General features: G+C 44.9%; 1 protein-coding gene across 3 annotated transcripts in view; it reads right to left on the bottom strand.

Annotated features, from left to right (window-relative positions):
* TMC5 (transmembrane channel like 5) overlaps positions 1-20437 on the bottom strand; it is a 662848-nt gene that overhangs the window by 404839 nt on the left and 237572 nt on the right. For all 3 annotated transcript variants that reach the window (XM_069647144.1, XM_069647145.1, XM_069647146.1), the window contains exons 5-6: positions 9054-9170; positions 6037-6141 (exon numbers count right to left, since the gene is read on the bottom strand). In XM_069647144.1, coding sequence (XP_069503245.1) covers positions 6037-6141; positions 9054-9170 — 222 coding nt within the window. The remainder of the gene's footprint in view (positions 1-6036; positions 6142-9053; positions 9171-20437) is intronic.

Below are 20437 nucleotides of genomic sequence, written 5' to 3'. Positions count from 1 at the left end.
TAATGGATTCGCCTGCTTTACTTTTATCTCAATTGAATGAGAATGTTACTTCAGTCCTAGATAACCTTGCAGCACTTATTTGTTTTCGAGTTACCTACATTTATTTGTAATCCCTGGTTCACTAACAATTCTCTTTGCTTACAGAGGGAAGGTGGGCTCCTGGAAGACGCGCAGAGGGAATCTCAATCTCTTGATGATAAGGCCAGGTGCAGGAATCACTGTATGTGCTACAAAAAAGGCCATTCTTGTGGCAAACAAAGCTTATTCTTCCACCCGAATTTCGGTGGTTTAGGTCAATAGTGCTGACAGTTTAAAATTGACCAAAAATTAGGTTAACTTAGGCCATGCCAGCACATCTATTGTGTGACTAACTAGCTGATTGTTTTGTATCTAAAATCTTTACTTTTAGGGATTCGATAGCTTTGGAAAATAGATTCGAAATTGGGCTTCAATGGAACAACAAGTACAGAAGCTACTGGCCTCCTGATGTGGGAACAATTGCTCAACCTGGGTGACAGACGTAATGGAAATGTATGTGGAAATGAAAGGAGATGTATCATGCTTCACAACCCGCCTGGGAAGAGGCATCTAAACACAGTAGTGTCTGTTCAAATCCCACAGGATTGCATGGGTATTTATCTTGGGAATAGTAGAGTCAGTGGGTATGCCCACTGCTTTCTTTTTATTAGACGTATCAGCAGCCTTATGAGTAATGAGATTGCGATCCACTGCGTGGGTCATATGCAGTTGATTAAGCGTTGTCTCATGAATTAATCTTTTCCTAGAAGGACAGACAGAGTGAGTGGCATTTACACCTTGCCTTTGCTTTTCGTTCCTGAGAAGTCCTCAGGGATCAACTCTTTCACCCCTTTTATTTATTATCTGTCTCTTTCCTTTGTTCTAGGTGATTGAGGACTTTGGTCTACCATGCCAACTATATGCTGATACCCAGGTCCTTCTCGATTTCCATGGTAATTCGTTGGATCTGGAGGGGGGGCCTGAATGTCTGTGGTTGATCCAGCGGTGGATGCAGGACAACTGTCTTTCCTGAATGGAGATAAGTCAGAGGTCCTGCTTTTTGACTGAAGTGTCCCAGAAGTCCGCCCCTTTCACTGGCCAGACCATCTAGGCAAGTGCCAGTCCCAGTCGAGTCAGTTAGGAATCTGGATGCGATAGGCCAGCTCTCCGGTCCCCAGGTTTATGCAGTTGTCAGGGTAGCTCATAACCATAGCTACAATATCAGAAGGGTTAGTCCCTTGCTTCGCATGGTCCAGGCAATTTTGTCTAGATTGCAATACTATTTATCTGGCACTTGTAAGAAATCTCCTGCTAAACTACATGTGGTGCAGAACTGCGCAATTTATTGACTATTTATCTTTCATGCTCACGGTTAGTTGAATAGGGAATATCTTAAAGGAATAGTGTGCTCTAAAATATTATTGGCTAAAAAGATGGCCCATAATCAAAAATATATCTAAAAAATATTTTTAAACAAAGTCCCTATGTAAAGTATTGAGCAAATGAAGCTCAAACTCAAAAATGTGAAGCACTAGGAGGCATCCATTTTGTGAAATTGATGCCTCCTGTGCTTGCCCTTGCAGGACTAATGAAGCAGAAGCCAGCCAGCTGTAATAAACAAAAGCTACAACTGGGTGGCTTTCGCTTCATTGGTGCCGGAGACCAGAGACTGCAGGCAGGAAAGCTGAATCTGGGTAAGTGCTTATTTCTTTTTTTAAATAAGCACTAGCTGCAGTTTTCTTTCTATGTTTTCCAGGCTGCAGGAGCCCAGAAAACTTTGAAAGAAAACTGCAGCTTTTAAAACGTTGTATTTAAGTTTGTGGTGGCTTCAGCTTGGAGCCCTACCGCAAAAATAAATACAACGTTGTGTATTTAAAAACGCTGCAGTTTTCTTTCTAAGTTTCTCGCACTCCTCCGAGCCGGGGGAGACCGAGAAACTTAGAAAGAAAAAACAGCGTTTTTAAATACAACCGTTGTGGCTTTCACTTTGAGTCTCCTGGGCTCCCTCGGGGTCGACCAGGAGACTCAAAATGAACGCCGCTGCAGGCAGAAACACAATGCGGTTGTGATTTCAAATGCTGCGGTGTTTCTGCCTGCAATAGTTTTCAGTTTGAGCCTCCTGGGCTCCCTCCTTTGTTTTTTGCCTTCATTTTACGTGTTCTGTGCTTCCCTGGGCTTGGGGAGCACCGAAAATGTAAAATGAAAGTGAAGGCAGCCTCCTCAGCTCATGCGGCTCTGCTCTGGCTGCAGTAAGCAAAAGCTCCCAGTAGGAGGTTTTTGCTGCTCTTTTAGTGCCACCAGGGCAGAGCTGAGGAGGCTGCCTGAAATGGCAAAATGGATGCTCGCATGTAACGCTTTGAGCATTGTTTGCTCAAAGGTTTACATAGGAAATTTCATTGAAAATATGTTTAAAGTAGTTTTAGACTATTGCCCATCTTTTAAGGCAATAATATTTTAGAGCACACTATTCCTTTAACCATTCAGTTGTCTTGTTTTTATCTGGATGATGGTAAATGGGTCTGCTCAGTTTTAGTCATCTAACTTACTCCATCTTAGAAGAACCTTGTGATCAGGCCAGGCCTGCCAGCAAGGCTAAAAGAGGTCAGGCTTCAGAACATCTGATTGAGCGGCAAGCCATTCAAAGTCCACACAATGCTCTTCCTTTAAATGTTAGGAAATGTCCTTTGCTGGGTGGTTTTAAGTGTATTGAGTCTCTGGTCCAGCAATGTAGGCTTCCACCTGAAACTGTTGTGATGTGCTGCTTTGAAATTTCACTTGATTGATATTGCTTAGGTGTTTATGGTTTGTGTCATCATACATTAGGTCTGTATTGTATTATATTCTTCTGTACTGTTTTGTTTATATTAGCGCCACAAAACTAGTTTCTTCAATATATGTTTGCGTTCACAAAATACGTTATTGCCGGCTACTGCAGGAATTACAGGAGTCACAGTCTTACATTACAAGGCTACGGGCATTTATTTCAGTTACATTTGGAGTTAAGGGGGACCATGTAAAAGTGTGTAAAGGGAGTACGGGGGGTAGGATAGTAGGCTGTGAAGGGTGGTTTTCACAGGAATACTGGGTGGATTACTGGAGGTGTAGCTCACAGAGTGTGGAGGGTGCTCTTTTCCGCAATTCTGCTGCTAATTTTGCCATATCCTGGCTGGTGATGCACTGGCCACTGCAGATCGTGAATTTGTCTGCCAGGTAGGATGAACTGTGCATGGTGTAGGCTTTCTATATGATGAAGCTGGCTTTAAAGCGGAGCTGTGCTTGTAATGGGAGCAATGAAGTTTGATGAGTTTGGGCATTATGTGGTTGTATTATTATTAGAGACTTTTCATGCGGGAGGTAGCACTGCGAAGGACACTTCTGATACTGTACATGTAATGGACATTTGTAATATCGGCTGACACATGATTCACCATTTGTCATAATGTGAGGCACTTGGTGTCAGCAAACAGCCTCCAGCACATTTAACGAGAATTGCAAACGTTGTTTCTGCCTTTCATAGCCTGGTGGACATTCGGAATGTGCGTTAGACTTAACCATAGCTGGCAGTTACCTTTAAGGAGGCAGGACCAAGAGGTTTAGGGTACGTTGTGGAGTGTAGACAGGATAATGCCAGGGTATCTTCTGAATGAAAACAGGATGGGATACAGTAGGACTATGTAGCACTTGGGAGCAGTATGAGGGAGAGCATAGGGGGGAATGGCTAGGGCAGTGAACCATTTCTCCTCCAGTTCAACCGTTAAGCCCAATACACCCTGGATCCCTCCCCTGACCCAAGGATAACCTGGTCAATATCCATCACCACACATTTCTAACCAGCTGGTTGGTCTCACCCCGCCCCCCCCCAACTCCTTAAAGGGAGCATCATGGACCTAAGAAGATCAGCATTACTCGAAATGGTATCAAACACAGCTTGGAGTGTGGCATGCTATGGGATTATTCTGATGGGTGTGGAACGATCCACCCCACCGCTCGCGGCAAAAAGCAATCTGGTGACTTGATGATGCCAGTGAGTTCTGGCTCTCCATACAGTGGCAGCTCTGTACAGCAAAACACGTTCCATGCAGCAGGGAAGTCATGGTCCAGCATCCATGCAGTGCAACGTGCCTCCCGAATTGGAGTTTTAGGAAGCAGTACAAGCCTCGCCTCCTCCGGGGGGGGGCTGCTTTTGTGCTTCTGCTTTTCGGATTTAAGCCCTCACTGGTCACCTGCTGCATGTTTGCCAAGTTAGCCTTCTACACATTCCACTCTGCAAACTCACATGCACACAAAAACAAGCATTTAGCCACTGGGCACCCAGGGCATGGAGCATGACACCTCTTCACATTCGCATTGCACCCTCCATCGCGCCTTTCAGAAGGAGCCTCAAAACATACCCTTTTCTCCACAAATAACCGTGCCCTCCTCCACTGCTATCACTTGTTAATCCTAATCTTCCTATCCTTTCCATTCCTGAAAACATTTCGTACTTCTTTTTTGAACTTCCACTTTGACTCATGTGAGGCGCTCTGAGATTCTCTGGGTAGGGTCAACGCTAAACAAAAATTCAATCAAAAAAAAAATTAAAATTAGCAGTGTTATGTCAGCCCACAGTTTATCGCTGCATACTGAATTTCTTCAAAGCCACGGGCGATTAAAAATGTCCCACTGATGGACTGGCATTTTATAGGCGGTAAAGTATTCATGTTTTTAGAAGAGTGTGATTTTCAGAATGCTTAGAATCATAATAGCCAGTAAAGTGGACAATCATCACTGGGGAAGCATGCCAACATACCCTGGTTTAAAATGTGTAGGAAGGGGGGAGGTCTGCAGAAAATCTATGTACTCCATTTGATAATGTGTTGAATAAAACACTATGGGCCTCATTACGAGTTTGGAGGCAGCCATGCCCTTAATAAGGGCATGGCTGCCTCCAAACTCGGGTCCAGGTCCGGTTTCCCTGAATGGGGAAATGCCGGGCCATTCCGACCTTGGAGGGCCCGGTATTTCCCCATTCAGGGAACCCGGACCATCCTCATTCTCATTTGAGCTCCCATAGGGCTCAATGGGAATGGGGAGCATGCTAACAACGGGCCCGTCAATGACGGGCCCGTTGTTAGCATACTGGGCTGCTCGCGGGACCCGGTAAGGACGTCTGGTAAAACCAGGCGGCCAGAGCGGGTCCCACGAGCGGACCTTGTAATACGGCGGTAAGGGGTTAACGGCTCCGGCACCTTTAACGGCGCCGTTAACCCCTTACCGCCCACCTCGTAATGAGGCCCTATATATCGATTGAGGCGAAGTAGTTAAACGTGGCTGTTTTCTGAGTGTAATGTGAAAGGTTAAACCACATTACGAGTTCTGATGTACACTGAGTCATGCATGCAGAGGTTTGCAAAGGAAGGCCGGGAAGGAGACTACACATTTAAGAGCTCAAAGGATAAGCTTCCAATAGGGACGCATAGAGGCTCATTTTAGGTGCCATGCAATTTGAAAAGAGGGGTTTTAAAAAATATGTGCTCTTGTGCGACTGCTGTCCCCTCCATGCAAGTGTCATTGTTTGCACTGAAAGTGCAAAAAATGCATGCACACTCTGGTAGTCCTGGGCCTATTTTATTATTTGGACTCCCTAGTGCAAATAAGTGCAAACGCCTCTGCCATATATGAATGGCTGGAGCAATTTACAATGGATTCCTCTAGGATTCCCAATACAGGAATCCACAAGCTTTTAACACCACAGGAATCAGATACATTTAGGCCTGCATGAAAACTTCAAGCTGGCAAAGAAGCATTCGGTTTTGGCAGGTGGAGAGTTGTAAATGTGAATTCCAATGTATGGCTCCGCTCCACAAGCAAAATCCATTAAAATCCTCCAGCGAGCTATAATAGGCGTTGGAACTATGCTTACCAATTTTACGCACGAGTTTCACGCCAGTTTAATTCAACTTTCTACTCCCAGTCCAGTTTTGACAAGATCTCAATTCAGAAAACATACACTAAAGTGCAAACGCATAGTTGGCCTACCTTGTTCAATAATGGCGGCAGTGCCAACGCTGTTGCAATCGTCCACTAGGGCCAGTGGAAGTGTACTCTGGGGCTTGTTACGTCTCCGGATTAGAGTTTCATTGCCTACGGAAAAGATACGTAGCATTCATTTTTTGTGGTAGCTGAAAAAACAATTATTAAACGATCCTAAACAAAAATTAAAAACAAGTATTTTCGGGAGAGGTAGATGAATTCTGGGTACGGGGGACATGCATTACGCCTCTTTGCTCTACAAATACTAACATACATTTGTAAAGGCCATGAGTTTGCCTTTTTCAGCTTTTCACTGCCTTTTACATTTCATAACATTACTATATTTTGTGAGCTTTTAGCCTCCGCTGGCTTATTAAGTGCTTCTAATATTTTGTATCAGCAGCCGAGATATGAAGCCAGGAGCGTAAACACCCTGCTATGGAAATCGATTAGAAGACTTTTGATCTCTGTACCATCCAGAATGGCATCAATTATAATGTTAAAACACACATTGATCCCCAATTACCCAGTACATGGGAAAGATGATAACAATAAGTAAATAAACGGCCAGCATGTGGCAAGTGCATGGGTAAGTGCAGGCATCAGGTGTCAAGGGCTGGTAGGGGGACTGTAGGGATACAGAACAGTCCCCAAGTACGGGGGTTGCCAGGTGGGCAGTGCAGGTGTGTGACGCTAGTGGAGGAAGGACCTGGGCCCGAGATCAGAGAGTGTCCAGGTAGCCAGTGCCGTTCCGGTTACAGCCAGGAGGTCAGCAGAGGAGAGGAGGAGAAAAGGCAGAAGCAAAGAGAAAGGTTTTGAGGTGCTTCCGGAACCGGAGATGGTTCTCCTCCAGTTTAAGGGAGGCAGGGAGGTTGTTTCAGAGGGAGGCACCAGCCGAAGAAAGAGATCTACCACCAACTCGTTGCTTGGAGAAGCGACTGACCCTGAGGGAGTTGGAGGCAGATGAGCGAAGAGCTCGAGAAGGAAGATATTTAGGAAGAGAGAGTTGAAGGTATTGAGGCCCCAGAGGCCTTGTGAACGATGCAGAGGGTTTTGAACCTAATCCTCGCAGCCACTGGGAGCCAGTGCAGAGATTTCAATCCTGGAGAGATACAATCCCTGGGCTTGAGGCCAAGGACAAGTCTCGCAGTCCTGTTCTGGATAAGTTGCTGAGGGCGGAGAGTAGAAGCGGGCCGATTTAAAAGGAGGCTTTTACAATAGTCCAGCCTAGAGAGAACCAGAGCTCTGGAGACAGTGAGGAAGCATAATGACTATTATGAAGGAGACAGTCTTTAAGCGATTCCATGATGCAGGATTAAGACAAAGGTGAAGGACTAAAACAAAGGGCTATAAAGAAGACCAACAAATAGGATGAAAGACTTTGATTTAGAAGAATAGCTAAGATGAAGGGCCATGGTGAAGGAGAAGGACTGGACCAAGGCACTATGATGGAGGAGAAGGACTATGGTGAATGGTTAGGAGAAAGGTGAAGGACTATGATGAAGGGGAAGGACTATGATGAAGGTGAATGACTCCAACAAAGGACTTAGACAGAGGACAGTAATGAAAACTAGGACAACAATATGTGATGAAGGAGAAGGACTAGGATGAAGGACTACAAATAAGAAGGACTATGATGAAGGGGAAGGACTATGCAGAAAGATGATGGAGAAGTTTGAACTAGATGGGCTATGACAAAGGAAAAGGTCTAGGATGAAGGAGAAGGAGTTGGATGGCACATTCCTTCTTGGGATAACATTTATTTGGCAACATTTGTAGAACAAAGGAGAGTTTATTTGGAGGCTAACAGTGTGGGTCTGTCTCTCATCAGCACCTGGGCCCATTCAGGTTTCTTCGTTAGGTTTGCGGTCTGTGTCTACTGCGCAGCCATTCAGGCCTGAATGTTTCTAACATAATTACAAAATGGTGCCTGTTTAAATGCGTGCATTAATTCTAAGCATCTACATTTCGCATAGTATTGTGTCCGTGCAGGATCTCTTAGCATGCAGCCCTCATCCCTGGAACATCACAAGTGTCTTCATGGGATTCACCTTACCCTAAAGCGCCTTCAGATTATCCTTCCCAACATTAGTAGGGCTTAATGAGAACTGGAGCCAGGTGGACCCATTATGAATCTAAGCCAGGAACCCTCATTCTGAATCTGAGCTAGGACGGCTCATTAAAAACTGATGCCAGAAGGGCTAATTGAGAATAGGTGGCAGGAGGGATCCTTGAGAACTTCAGCCTGGAGGGCTCATTTTGAATATGAGCCAAGAATGCTTATTGAGAACTATTGCCAGGAGGGCTTGTAGAGAATCTGAGCCAGGAAGGCTCACTGAGACCCTGAGCCTGTGATGGGTTCTATAGGATGATGAGTCTGTGATGGGCTTCAACAAGACCAGAACTGGCAGCAGGACTTGCGACTGACCAGAGTCAGCAACCAGCTCAGCATATGGTACATCTATGTTGGTTGGGGGGATACAATCATGACAGACTGAAAATCCACTTGGGGTTTAAGGGGAAGAAATCAATCTTTATCGGCATCTCCAAAGAATCATTGCTCATAACAAACGGCTACAGAGAGGGGCCTCAGGAAAAGCAGTCCCACTCAGAGAACTCTGTAGACTTGGATCTCTGAACATAGGGTGGAGGAGCTTGTACAGATAAATATTGAACTTTAGGGACATTCCTTGCACTTGTTTTGTACTCCTTGCACCCTCACTCTAGTTCAAGCAGGTACATCCCATTTTAGTTCCACCTTTGCTCCTGATCCAATGTTTTGATCACAATAAACCTTGTTTGTCAGACTCATTTCGCAAGTCATCTGTTGATCGCTCAGTCTTTGACAAGACCCTCAGAAATTGTCATAAAAACTAAGCACTTGAATACTTCCTAGTATTCGATTCCCATTCAAATTAAATTACTGACAGAATGCTCTACAATAATTTCATATTCTTTCATATGCATTCTAGCATTGTTTACATGTCAATATGGTTCCATATATGTGTTAATTGTAATCTTACCTTCCAGTGGGATTTCAATGTGTCTGTCAAAATAAGGTTCTTCATAGCCGCCCTGTTCATAGCTGAAGGAAGGAGGTCTATATGCATACTCTGGCGCATTTTCAAATGTCGGATTATCTAGAAAAAGAAATTTTATTTGCAGTGTAAATATCAACACATCATCGAGGGATATTTCGTCTTTTGGAAGGAAAAATCTAATTTCTAGAACATCGCGTATGCAAGCCGTTTGGATACATGAGCCTTCAATTGTTTTATGCTTTTGTGACATTGAACCTTATCAATGTGGTTGTCTGTCAAACAAAAGTATTTTTTTTGTTTTTTTTTTTGTTTTATTGCTTAAATAAATTTTCAACCTTTAACAAAGACACAAGAAATAGTCACTGTCCTTTTCCAGGCCCCACCATCAACCTCCTCTTCAACTTCATCAATACCCTCGAGACCTTTTAAGATCGATTCTATGAATCGTAGTGCTTCCAGGGTCGGACCAAGTTTTTGGACCGTCAGAACTCGTCCCCAATAATCCTCATCTGTCAATGTATTTATGTTATCCACCCAATCTCCTAGGTATAAGTTCCTTCGGGCGATTAAGGCTGGACAGGAAAGCGTCCAATGTTTTACTGATTCCAATATGTCCGGAGCATTGCAGAAACGGCAACTAGCATCTTCCATTAGAATTTGTTTCCTTAAATATTGCACTTCTCTTGTTGGCAGAATGATAAATCTGACTCTCATCAAGAGATCCCTATATTTTGAAGAGGGAAATCTTCGGAGATAAGGTGGAGGATCATTCAGTGCCTTGCACTTCCAGATGATATAATAACACTTTGTGTTCTCCCTCTTTAGATTGTCAGTGGCTATCCAGTCATTTTCTCGTATTTTTTTCTTTGCTTTCTCGGGATTATCTTTTAGCGTGTCCAATTTGATATGATGATGTTCCAGAATTTCAAAGCAGTTCTGTTTCCAAGCATTAAAATGCGGATCTGCATTGATTACCTCTTTATTCACCAGTAATTCGAATGAAATGGGAGGTTTATCAAGGATACATTTTCGAAATAGCGAGAGGGCCTTCCACAGCACTATTGACTCCATTGATTGTAATCTCAACTCATGTCTTATTATCGATGCAGGGAGACAGTTCGGAAGTCTAAGTACCCTTCTCCAGAAAAAAACCCATGTTTTCCAGTGAAGATTTAACAATGATTCAGCTCCGTATGTTATGCTTGCCACTACTTTTTGCTTGTAGAATAAGATTAGTGGCATCATTGAAAAGGTTCCGTAGCGTCGGTGCAGGGCTCGAGCTTGATTAGAGAGTTTCATCAGCTTTTCTTTGATAAAATTTAGTTGGCCCTGCTCATTGATGTTTTTTTTTCTGACCCCCAGGTAAACTGTTGAGTCAACTATTTCCAGAGGTTGATTGTCCAATGACCATGTAAAACCCTTTTTATTTTTCCCGATTTTAGGACCTCGTGCCGACTGCATTATTAGGACCATGGATTTTTTTACGTTGACCGACAGATGGATTTTGCTTAAATAAGACTTGAATTCCACCATGCGTCTTTGCAGACCGATGGGAGTTTGGTCCATAAATACCACGTCGTCCGCATAAACGATCCATGAGAGGGCTTCCTCCTGAAATACTGGGGGAATGCACGGATGTGTTCCTGTGATTCTTTCATGTCTGCTAGGTACAAAACAAACAGGAAAGGTGCCAGGGCGCACCCTTGCTTTATGCCCTTGGTGGTTAAGATTTTCTCTGTCAGATCTCCTCCTTTTGAGACCACTATCTGAACTGAGGTGTTGATGTACAGTTCCTGAATGGCCTCTAGCAGATCTTGCGGGCAATTCCATTTCCTGAGTTTGGACCAAAGCAGTTCTCTACAGATCCCATCAAAGGCCTGTTCGAGATCAACGAAGCCCAGGTAAATATTTCTTTTTTGTTTTAGTGCCCGCATCTTTAGCATATTCAAGATGAACAAATTCAATGATGTTCCGACGCCACTCATGAAAGCTGTTTGTCTTTTGTCTAGGATCCCTTCCCTAATTGCCCACTTTTTAAGATCTCTTAGCAGGATGGAACAAAACAGTTTTCCTATGGAATCTAGGAGGACGATGGGCCTGTAATTCCTTGGATTGTTACGGTCTCCTTTTTTATATATGGGTACAATTAGGGCCTCTTTCCAAGAGTGTGGGATTGATCTTGTTTTAATATCTGCTGGAATAGTACCAGGATAAAATCCGCCCACTCTTCCTTGTTTTCCTTCAGCATCGAATTCGAGATGCCGTCTGGACCGGCAGCTCGCGATGAGCTCAATTTTTGAATTCTTGTTAGGATGTCATCCCTGTCGATATCAATACGCCATTCGTTCCCCGAACTTTTCTCGGTCTTTATTGGTCCTTTCTCCTGAAAGAGATCACTATAAAACTTTACCCAGTCCTTTTTTGAGACGTTACTGGATGTCAGGGCTGACTGAAAATCATCCCCTTTATTGATTATCTCCCACAGGGACCTAGAGTTAGATGTAGTTATTGCTGCCATCATTTTCTCTGCATCTGCTTGTGCTCGCCAAATCCTAGTGGATTTTAGCCAATTTTTATAAGACTGTTTACAGTGTCTTATACGTTCCTCTTTGTTAGTGTGGCTGCTTTTCTGGAGATATCTCAAATCTGCACGATGTTCCCTTCTTTTTTCCACCAGGATTTTGCTGTATGCGTGATTCCTCGTAAAATCTTTTTTTTTATTTAATCCCTTTTTAATCTCAAACTCCTTTAGTAGGCAGCCATATTCAGCTGTTTCATGGTTAACTTCAAAGTTATGAGTAAGCCGCACTGCTAGTTGAGGGATTGTCCTTGCTTTGATTTTCAGCCTGGTACGTCCCCATGATAGTTCCATTTCGGGGATGTTTTGATGTTCCGGCTCTTCCGTTTTCCAGAGTAATTCAATTTCAAGGAGCGCATGGTCGCTACGAGTCTGTGGGACAACTTTAAAGGAGTTTATCCAAGGCAATGTATTTCTTGCGACAAAGCAATAATCCAAGCAGGCTTTCGTTGAGTTCGCAAACCAGGTGTCCGCTCCCGGAATATCACCTGCTGTTTGGCCATTCAACATTGACAACTCTTGAATGTCCATTTCTGCCAGCCAGCGTTTTTCATTGTTCGGGAGATTGTGTCTTCTTTGCAACATGCCATTTTTATCCAGCAATTTGATATTCAGGTCCCCGCATGTGATAATCAGTTGGTCCTTGTCTTCTAGCATTGAGGCGTCAAGAGCCACCGTCAACTCCGATAGATATTTTTCCGTAGCTAGTTCTGAGACATTCCAGTATGTATTTATTAACAGGAGTCTCTTTTCATACCGTCCTCTGTTTTTCACTATTTTAAGTATTTGGAGAAGCGGATTTGGCGTCAGATGTTCTAAGACTTGGAGTTGACGGTCATCCTTCACTAAGGTTATAAGCCCCGCCCGGGGTCTTCCCAAAGGTCCTTTCTGTGCCGGATTTACATAGACCAAATAACCTTCACACACGGGAGTTGTTCTAATCCAGCTCTCTTGTATGCAAATTAGTTCATATTTCTCAAGGAAGTTACTTTCTCCCGAATATAGATGGCCGAATCCCCGTGTGTTCCATGAGGCCAAGAGGGATTTGGTTCCTACACCGATATGGGCGGTCTATTGTTGCTTTTTTTCTGGGTCGATACTGGGCGTATGTCCTCGTCTCTCCACTTTTGTCAGTGTCTGATTACTGACTCCTGCCCGTTTTGTCTTCTTACTTGAGTTATCAACCGTAAATCTCAGATTTGTTAGTTGGTTATCTGTTGGCCTCCGGGAGCTGTTTATTTTGCTCACTGGTTCTGAGCTAAGGTCCCTCGTATCCAGGTGATCTTGCCTGGTACTTGACTTTTGGTTCGACCTCTCTTCTTGCCGCGTGTTAATGGGTTTCCTTTCTAAGGTTTTTATTATTTTTTCCACCCTATCATCGGCAGGTCTGGGGGCATTTGCCTCTCTCAGGGTACTTTTATTGTCTGGGTCCGTAAGTCTATATCCCCAAGACTCCAGGTTATTCTTTACATCCAGTAAGCTATCTTTCAATTTTCTTGTTGTCAAGTGTAGTAGGACCACGTCCGGCTTTTCTTCATCAATGAATTCCACAATTGCCACATCATCAGTGTGGATTTTCCGACTTGCTGGTAGATCTTTAAGTATTGACATCACCCTGTTCCTATTCAGCACTATCCTTCGTCTATCTCTCGAGGTCCGTTCCAGTTTTAGTGTGTGGAAATGTCCATACTCACCCGGGGTATCCCATCTCACCCCTTGCTGATCTTTTGTCGTTGAATTTTCAGGACTCCTGTATCTTGGAGTTTTTCTCGGCAGATTCCCTGTACTTGTTTGACGTCTAGCCATTCGTCTGGCTTCTAGTTGTTTTAATAAGTCCCTGCTTTTTGTTGCATTATTCGGGCTCCTTTTCTTGTCCCGTGAGATTGATCGTAGTTCTTCAGTTTTAGTGTCAATCTTTTTTCCTTTGAGATCTTTTGCCCTTTTGTCACGGGATTCACACGACGATTTAGACCACCGATGGGATCGATTTTCTCGGTACTTGTCCCGTGGCCTCCTTTTAGCATTTTCCTTCTCATCTTTTGGGACGCGGTCTCTGTGTTCTGACCATCGATGGGATCTACTTGCTTGATGCCTGTCCCATGTATTCCTTATAGCATTCGGATGTTCATGTTTGAGATAATGAGAACGGTCCTGTCTTTGTTTACCGACTTCTTTTTTCCTTATTTTCCCAGTGAGCTTATTCACTCGCTGATCTTCCTCTGTTCTTAGTTCTTTTCCTGTTGGGTCATCATCTAACTGCTTATCAATTTCTTGTCATTCTGATAAGCTGATGTCGTCCCACATCTCCTCCTCTCTGGTTTCCTCAATTATTTCAATGAGATCACTCAGATAGCCACTTGTGTCCCGGTCGTTTTTCTTTTGCAGGACCGAATCCTCATCTTGAGGTATCTTCTGTACAACTTTTTCTTCGATACACTTAACAAGTTAATTTCTCTCCTGGGCTTCTTAGGTAACGGCTCTTCCGGCTCCTCAATAGGCAAGTTGATGTTTCTTAAGAAGGCTCTTGATCCATTAGCCTTGCGCTTGCATGCCTGTTTTTTTGCTTTCTTTTGACCTGTTTCTTTCTGGTCTTTGTGGGGTGGGTCTTTTGCGCTAGTGTTCTTTTTTCCCGATTGCTGTGGGGGTTCTTTGAAGATTGCAAAGCTTGATTTTACCTCCTCATCCTCTACTATCAATATGCAGTCCGGATTAGTAGGTTTAGACATCTTTATGCCCTTCCCTAATACTAAGGGACCACCAACTTTTTCCTTTGTCTTGGCCATTTCCGGGTCTGTCCTTCTACGGTCTTCCAGGTCTTTCCTCCTAGGATCTACCGGGTCCCGGTCCCTTATAGGGCTTTGCTTTGGGTCTGATCTTAAGGCGGATTGCTGATTTAATTTTCTTATCCAATTATGATCATCCAGTATGGCTTCCATCAGTAGTTGCTTATCATTGGACTCCTGACGCACCAAATCACATAGGCGATTTTGCCATTGATGTGAGAGGTCCGACTCTTTTTGTAATCTCATATCCAATTGCTTCGTGAAACTTACTATTTCACCCATCCCTTCCTCAGTTTTTACTGTTAACAGGTGTAATAACTGCAAGGTTTCATTCAGAGTCTCGTAAAGTTTCAAAAAAGGAGCAAGCGTAATGTTTAGTGATGCCATCACCACATTTTGAATATGAGCTAGGTCATCCTGCCTCCCCTTCAAGCACAGATCACTTATTTTTTCAAGGGCGATGTCATCTATGCCCAGCTTGTGGGCCTTTTTCGCCTCCCCTTGGAGGGCTTGGCTTCTGTAATCCCTCTGTCTAATTCCTGGGGTTTGATGTAAATTACCCCCTATTTGTGAGGAATTCGAAGGAAACTGATCTGCTGGACCCACTTCAATGTCAATCGCAGCTAGTTTATCCTTGATGAACGATAAACTTCTCCTTTTTTCTCTCACTATTTTGCCCGTGAGGTTTGAGATATCCTGGATTAATTTGGAAGCGAGGCTTGAATTACTAAGGGTTTCATAGGCCCTGTCCATGCCAGCACTTTGAGGGTAGGTTTCCTGCGAAGATCCAGGCCTGTGCTCCCCGCAGTCACCGACTCTTAGATCTATATCGGTGAAACTGCTTCCAGAGCTTATATGGATTTGTCGTGGGCTGGGAGATTTCTCCAGAGTGGCAGGATACATCTGAGGCAGATCATTCTCTGTAGTTGGAAATTCTGTGATCACCTCCTTCTGAGTTGGTATTATATCCAGATTTTCCCTAATTTTCTCTGATTGTATGCTGGGGAGTACAGACCCTTGTTGATCATTCAGGTCTTCCTTGTTCATGGGTGGGGCTGCATCATAAAAATCTGACCCTTGTACCTTTGCTCCCATAGCCATACCTGTTGGGGCCACAGCATAGGACTGTTCCGCAACCAGGTTCTCCTTATGTGTGTCTAGCCCACCTTCTGAGGATTCTGCCCCACCGGGCATTTCCAGGCAATGAGACCCGTGCGGTGACGACCCTGCCTCTAAAGGGTTTTGCGGGTATATTTTTTCCCCTGGGTCACTCGGCAGGGTGTGCTGACTCTGTTCCTCCTGGGACCTATCCGCCACAGGTAGGATCTGTTCTAGGTCTGAGTTGAGTAAGGCCTCCGTCAGTGTATTGCCAGAATCCCCTTCATTGTGTACCAAGTCAATGGAAGTAATTTCTTCTATGGCCGGTGCTTGGGGCTGGTCCTTCACCTGGGCTTTTTTTGCTAAAAAGATAAGGCGGCTTTGTCTCCACGGCAACAGACCTTTGTTAGGGCCGCCCACAATCGGTGACAATCCACCGGCCGAAGCCGGATCAGAAGCAACACGCTGCCTTAGCTGTTGCCTGGTTTTCACTCGCTCTTCCGCCCCTGAATCTGAGTTCTCACTTTTGAAGCGACCCATCGTAGTGCAGCTCCTCTCAAGCTGGTCACTGAGAGCGGGAAGCTATATCCTCGGTGTAGGCACCTCCAGCGCCAAACAGCCGCACAACAGCCAGCGGCCTTTACTCCTTCGGTCTTAACGCCGCAAGGGTGTGCTGAGCTCTGTTTTGTGTGCCTGGATAGGTCAGGTGAGCAGTCACGAGACGGCACAGCGCTCCGCCTCCTCCTGGAAGCGAGCGAGCAGGCGAGTTGAAAATGCGAAATGCGCGAGTTCTTAGAACTCCCAGCGCACGTTGACAAAATGCAGCAGCAGCAGTAAGAAAGTGTCCTCTACTGACGGGAAATGCACACGCTGCTCGGCTGTGCTGAGCTCTGTTTTGTGTGCCTGGATAGGTCAGGTGAGCAGTCACGTGACGGCACAGCGCTCCGCCTCCTCCTGGAAGCGAGCGAGCAGGCGAGTTGAAAATGCGAAATGTGCAAGTTCTTAGAACTCCCAGCGCACGTTGACAAAATGCAGCAGCAGCAGCAAGAAAGTGTCCTCTCCTCACCGGAATTGCACACGCCGCTCGGCTGTGCTGAGCTCTGTTTTGTGTGCCTGGATAGGTCAGGTGAGCAGTCACGTGATGGCACAGCGCTCCGCCTCCTCCTGGAAGCGAGCGAGCAGGCGAGTTGAAAATGCTAAATGCGCGAGTTCTTAGAACTCCCTGCGCACGTTGACAAAATGCAGCAGCAGCAGCAGCAAGAAAGTGTCCTCTCCTCACGGGAATTGCACACCATTTGTTTTATAAATCTAAAATATCCGGGATCCATAGCTGAAGTACCAATATATTCTCAGAGTCATCAATCATTTATAACAAGGGGAACTGGGAGGATGCCCCAAACAAAAGTTTACAAAGTTAATCTCTTTTGGGGGAGCGACTGCTGGGTTACAGTTGGTTGTTCTTTGACAAATATTGTAATTCACCCAAAGTGAAAATGGAAGCTTTGGAAATAAGGGTTGGACAATCAGCCAAACAATCATTTTTCAGCCTGCCAGGCTATCATAAAAGGGTAAAGAAAAAATGCAAGACGTATCCCTTCTGCAGGAGACCACAAGCAAATTCAGGCTTAATGAGCGTAATTAGTGAGGTGTAACTTGGGGTTCTAGGCACAGATGATTTAGGGGACCCTACAGTCCATTCTGTTTCAGCATGCCATTCCATTACAGAAGGAGAGAAAACACATGCAAACCAGGCTTGCTTCCACCCTATAGGGTGCAGTCTATCCCAAATTGGAAGGTAAGATCCCTTCTGCACGAGACCACAAGCAACTCTAGGCATGTTTCATCCTCACCGGGCGTCCTCAGTGACATGAAGTTAGGTTCTCCAGGTACAACCAACATTGGAACCCTCTTCTGGCCATACCGTCCCACTCAGGATGGATTACCGGTACTAACTTAGAGTGAATCACCAAGAGTTCCAACCTTTACCAAAAATGTGAGAGACCCTTTACTGAGAATGTACAAGGCCAACTAACCTGTTCTATAGGATGGTGCTGTCTCTGGTAGATTGACAGTCACGTTTGAGCTTTACATACCTTTTTGAAGGAAAAATAGAAACATACGCTTCCATAGGGCATGTAGGTTTCCAATAAGGGTGATCCAGACATGGGCCCCTTGCTTTCTGTGCCTCGAGACAGAGCACACAGATACTCCTACCGGACTATCCCCATCAAGTCAGACACACATGGCCGAGGCTGCTGGCTGTCTGATAGTTCAGAAGAATATTTACCTGCCATTTCTGTGCTGGCCTGCACTTATAGGTGGGACCAAACTGATATGCAAATAGCCAGTCAGATAGTACAGCGAGTAAAGCGCTCCCTTTGACATCCGTGCTGCGTCTGCTGACGCAGGTTCAAATCCCGGCAGGCCAAGCTCAGCCTTTCATCCTTCTGAGGTCTGTAAATGAGCACCACACACCACGTGAAATAAGCAGCACTCAGATGCCTGAGGGTTCGTAGTGCTATATATAAAAAAAGATTTTTAAATGTATTTCTCATCTACTAAGGGATGGTGAGCTAAACCTTAATTCTACACCCTCCTACGTTGGCACCATCACACAGAACAGGTTATTTTGTCTTGTTTGTTCTCAGTAGATGGGCGCTCACATTTTTGGCAATAGGAGCCTATGGTTTGAACGGTTCTACGTTATTTTGCCGAATGATTTTACATCGTGGGACTTTTCATCGCCACCCTTTCATCGGCAAAAACTCCTTTTTTTATTTATGGGAGGGCTTTGCCCCCCCAAACCCCTCCTTACTTAAATAAACATACCCCAAACCGCACCAAACCCCCCCCCCATAAAAAAGTTTTTTTTAAAAAGTTTTTGGCGATGAAAGGGTTGGCGATGAAAAGTCCCATGTTGTAAAATCATTGGACGAAATGCGTGTATACCGGTTTGAACACATCCATATTCATTTGAACCAAAAACTAGGTGAATCATGTGTTTTAGTTCTCAATTTCAGCCCGATCACTATTCAGATCTTTAGGAGTTTGGCTAATAGGAACTCACTCAAAATCCATTTTTTATGTACAATCTCCCTTTGCTTTTATTGGGTAGGTTTGTCTTATTTCACTTGGACTTCCAGTCACACCCTACCCCTTCTATTACTAACAATGCCCCTCTCCCCAGGTTTTTTTTTTAATTTCAACTTTGTAACTGTGATGAGGTCACCTTTTTCCACTTATAAAGGGAGGCTGGCGCACTCTGGGGGCCTGGCCATGCCACCGCTCTGCGATGTGGCCTGTCGAGATGGTATGTGGGGGATTCTCCGGGGCTCCCCAGGACTCCTGAATGATCCTGGAGTACAGCCTTTGCCAAATCACTAAAAAGACCCCTGTTAGCCAGAGGGAAATACGATTTATGAGAGAGACGATAGAGGCTACGTCCTTACGTTCAAAAGCCTTCTCCCTCACCAGAGGGATTGAAACTTAAGAAAATCAACCCCAGAATTGCTGTTTAGCATAAGCATGGCAGGCGAGTGCTTTGAAAGTTCACGCGGCACATGGCAGCCGTTGCTTGCGCGCACCTTGATAGTCTAGGCAGTTGCAGTCAGGAGCGCAAGCTCTGACATGGCGCGTGAAACAGAATCGGACAGGTTTTGACTCAATGGCTTCACTCCTTTGTGTTCAACATATCCTGAATAAGACTCATGTTGTAATTAAAACATTGTCCATAATATTAAGAGATTGTGCACTGGGACGCTTAACTTTTTAACCCCTTCCAAAATTTTGATTCCAATAATTACAGATGAATGCATAGGCGGTTGTGGTTTTCAACATGAATGTTTTCCTCATGGTATAACAATTGGCGCCGGTTTTCTTTGGCTTTTGGTACATTGTCCCAGGGCGGTAAGGCACCACTTTGTACCAATGTAAAGAGTTCCATTTCAAACTGGGAGTTTCAGCCCTTCCTGTTGTCGCATTTAATGTTGATGAAAACGCAATCCCTGGTCCTTGAATAACTTTTCGCCTTACAATTCAGTAACGTTCCTGCTGTGTGGCAAAATCCATGTCATGTGTAGGACGCTGCCTCTCAGGGGATCAGATCATGACCTGCAACCCATGGGTGCTCCCCTTTCATGGTAACATGCATCATAACTGAAGTGAGGCCTTATTCCAGCACCTCTCGGAATACATTCAGGCATTCTTCATGTCGCTCACTTCATTTCTTGCAACGCTGCGTGGTTTTGAGATAAGTGTGTGCTTGTATTCCCCACCTTTTGTGGATACCGATATAAGGCGCTAAAGTGCCCATTCACTTTGTGTTGATACTCATTTTTGCTTTACGACCCTTCTCTTGAAACACTGTGCCCTGTTACTCCGTCCTCATAACTTAAAAGCCCTGCTTGGGCTTTTCTTTTTCCCCTCCATTTGTAGAGCGGGGCAGCCGTTCTTGTGATTGAATACATTTGGAAACAGTGGAAGGGCCCCTTTCATCAGACCTGCTGGATTGTGCTTTATCGTGAATGCGGGAAACGTTATGCCTAGTTCCGCCCTTGATTTAAGTGAACAGGTCTTCACTGGATCGCTGTGAGGGAAAACTAGTAAAATACTTGAGGGAGTGTCCAGATTTATGATCTATGTGTGGGGACTCGCGAGAGGTGGTAACGGGAAGCGTGGATCCAATGTACGAGAACGAGAAGCGGGCGGAGAGCGCAGTGAAAGCACCGACCTAGCGCTCCTCCTGAATCAGGGGGCTGAGAAACTTCTAGGCCCTGACATCCAAGGGCTACACACCCAGAGCATAATGCCATGGCGGAGGGCAGCCACCTGGGTGCCCTGGAGTGTGGTGTGTGCATCCCTGACACACACAAGGTGCAGCGAAGCAGCTACCTGAAAGAGACTGCCTA

This window comes from Ambystoma mexicanum, chromosome 2q (assembly GCF_040938575.1).
Source record: "Ambystoma mexicanum isolate Mex_15411 chromosome 2q, UKY_AmexF1_1, whole genome shotgun sequence".
In the NCBI taxonomy this organism is placed as follows: Eukaryota; Metazoa; Chordata; class Amphibia; order Caudata; family Ambystomatidae; genus Ambystoma; species Ambystoma mexicanum.
Note: the sequence above shows the minus strand (reverse complement) of the source record. Positions and strands in the feature narration are given on the sequence as shown.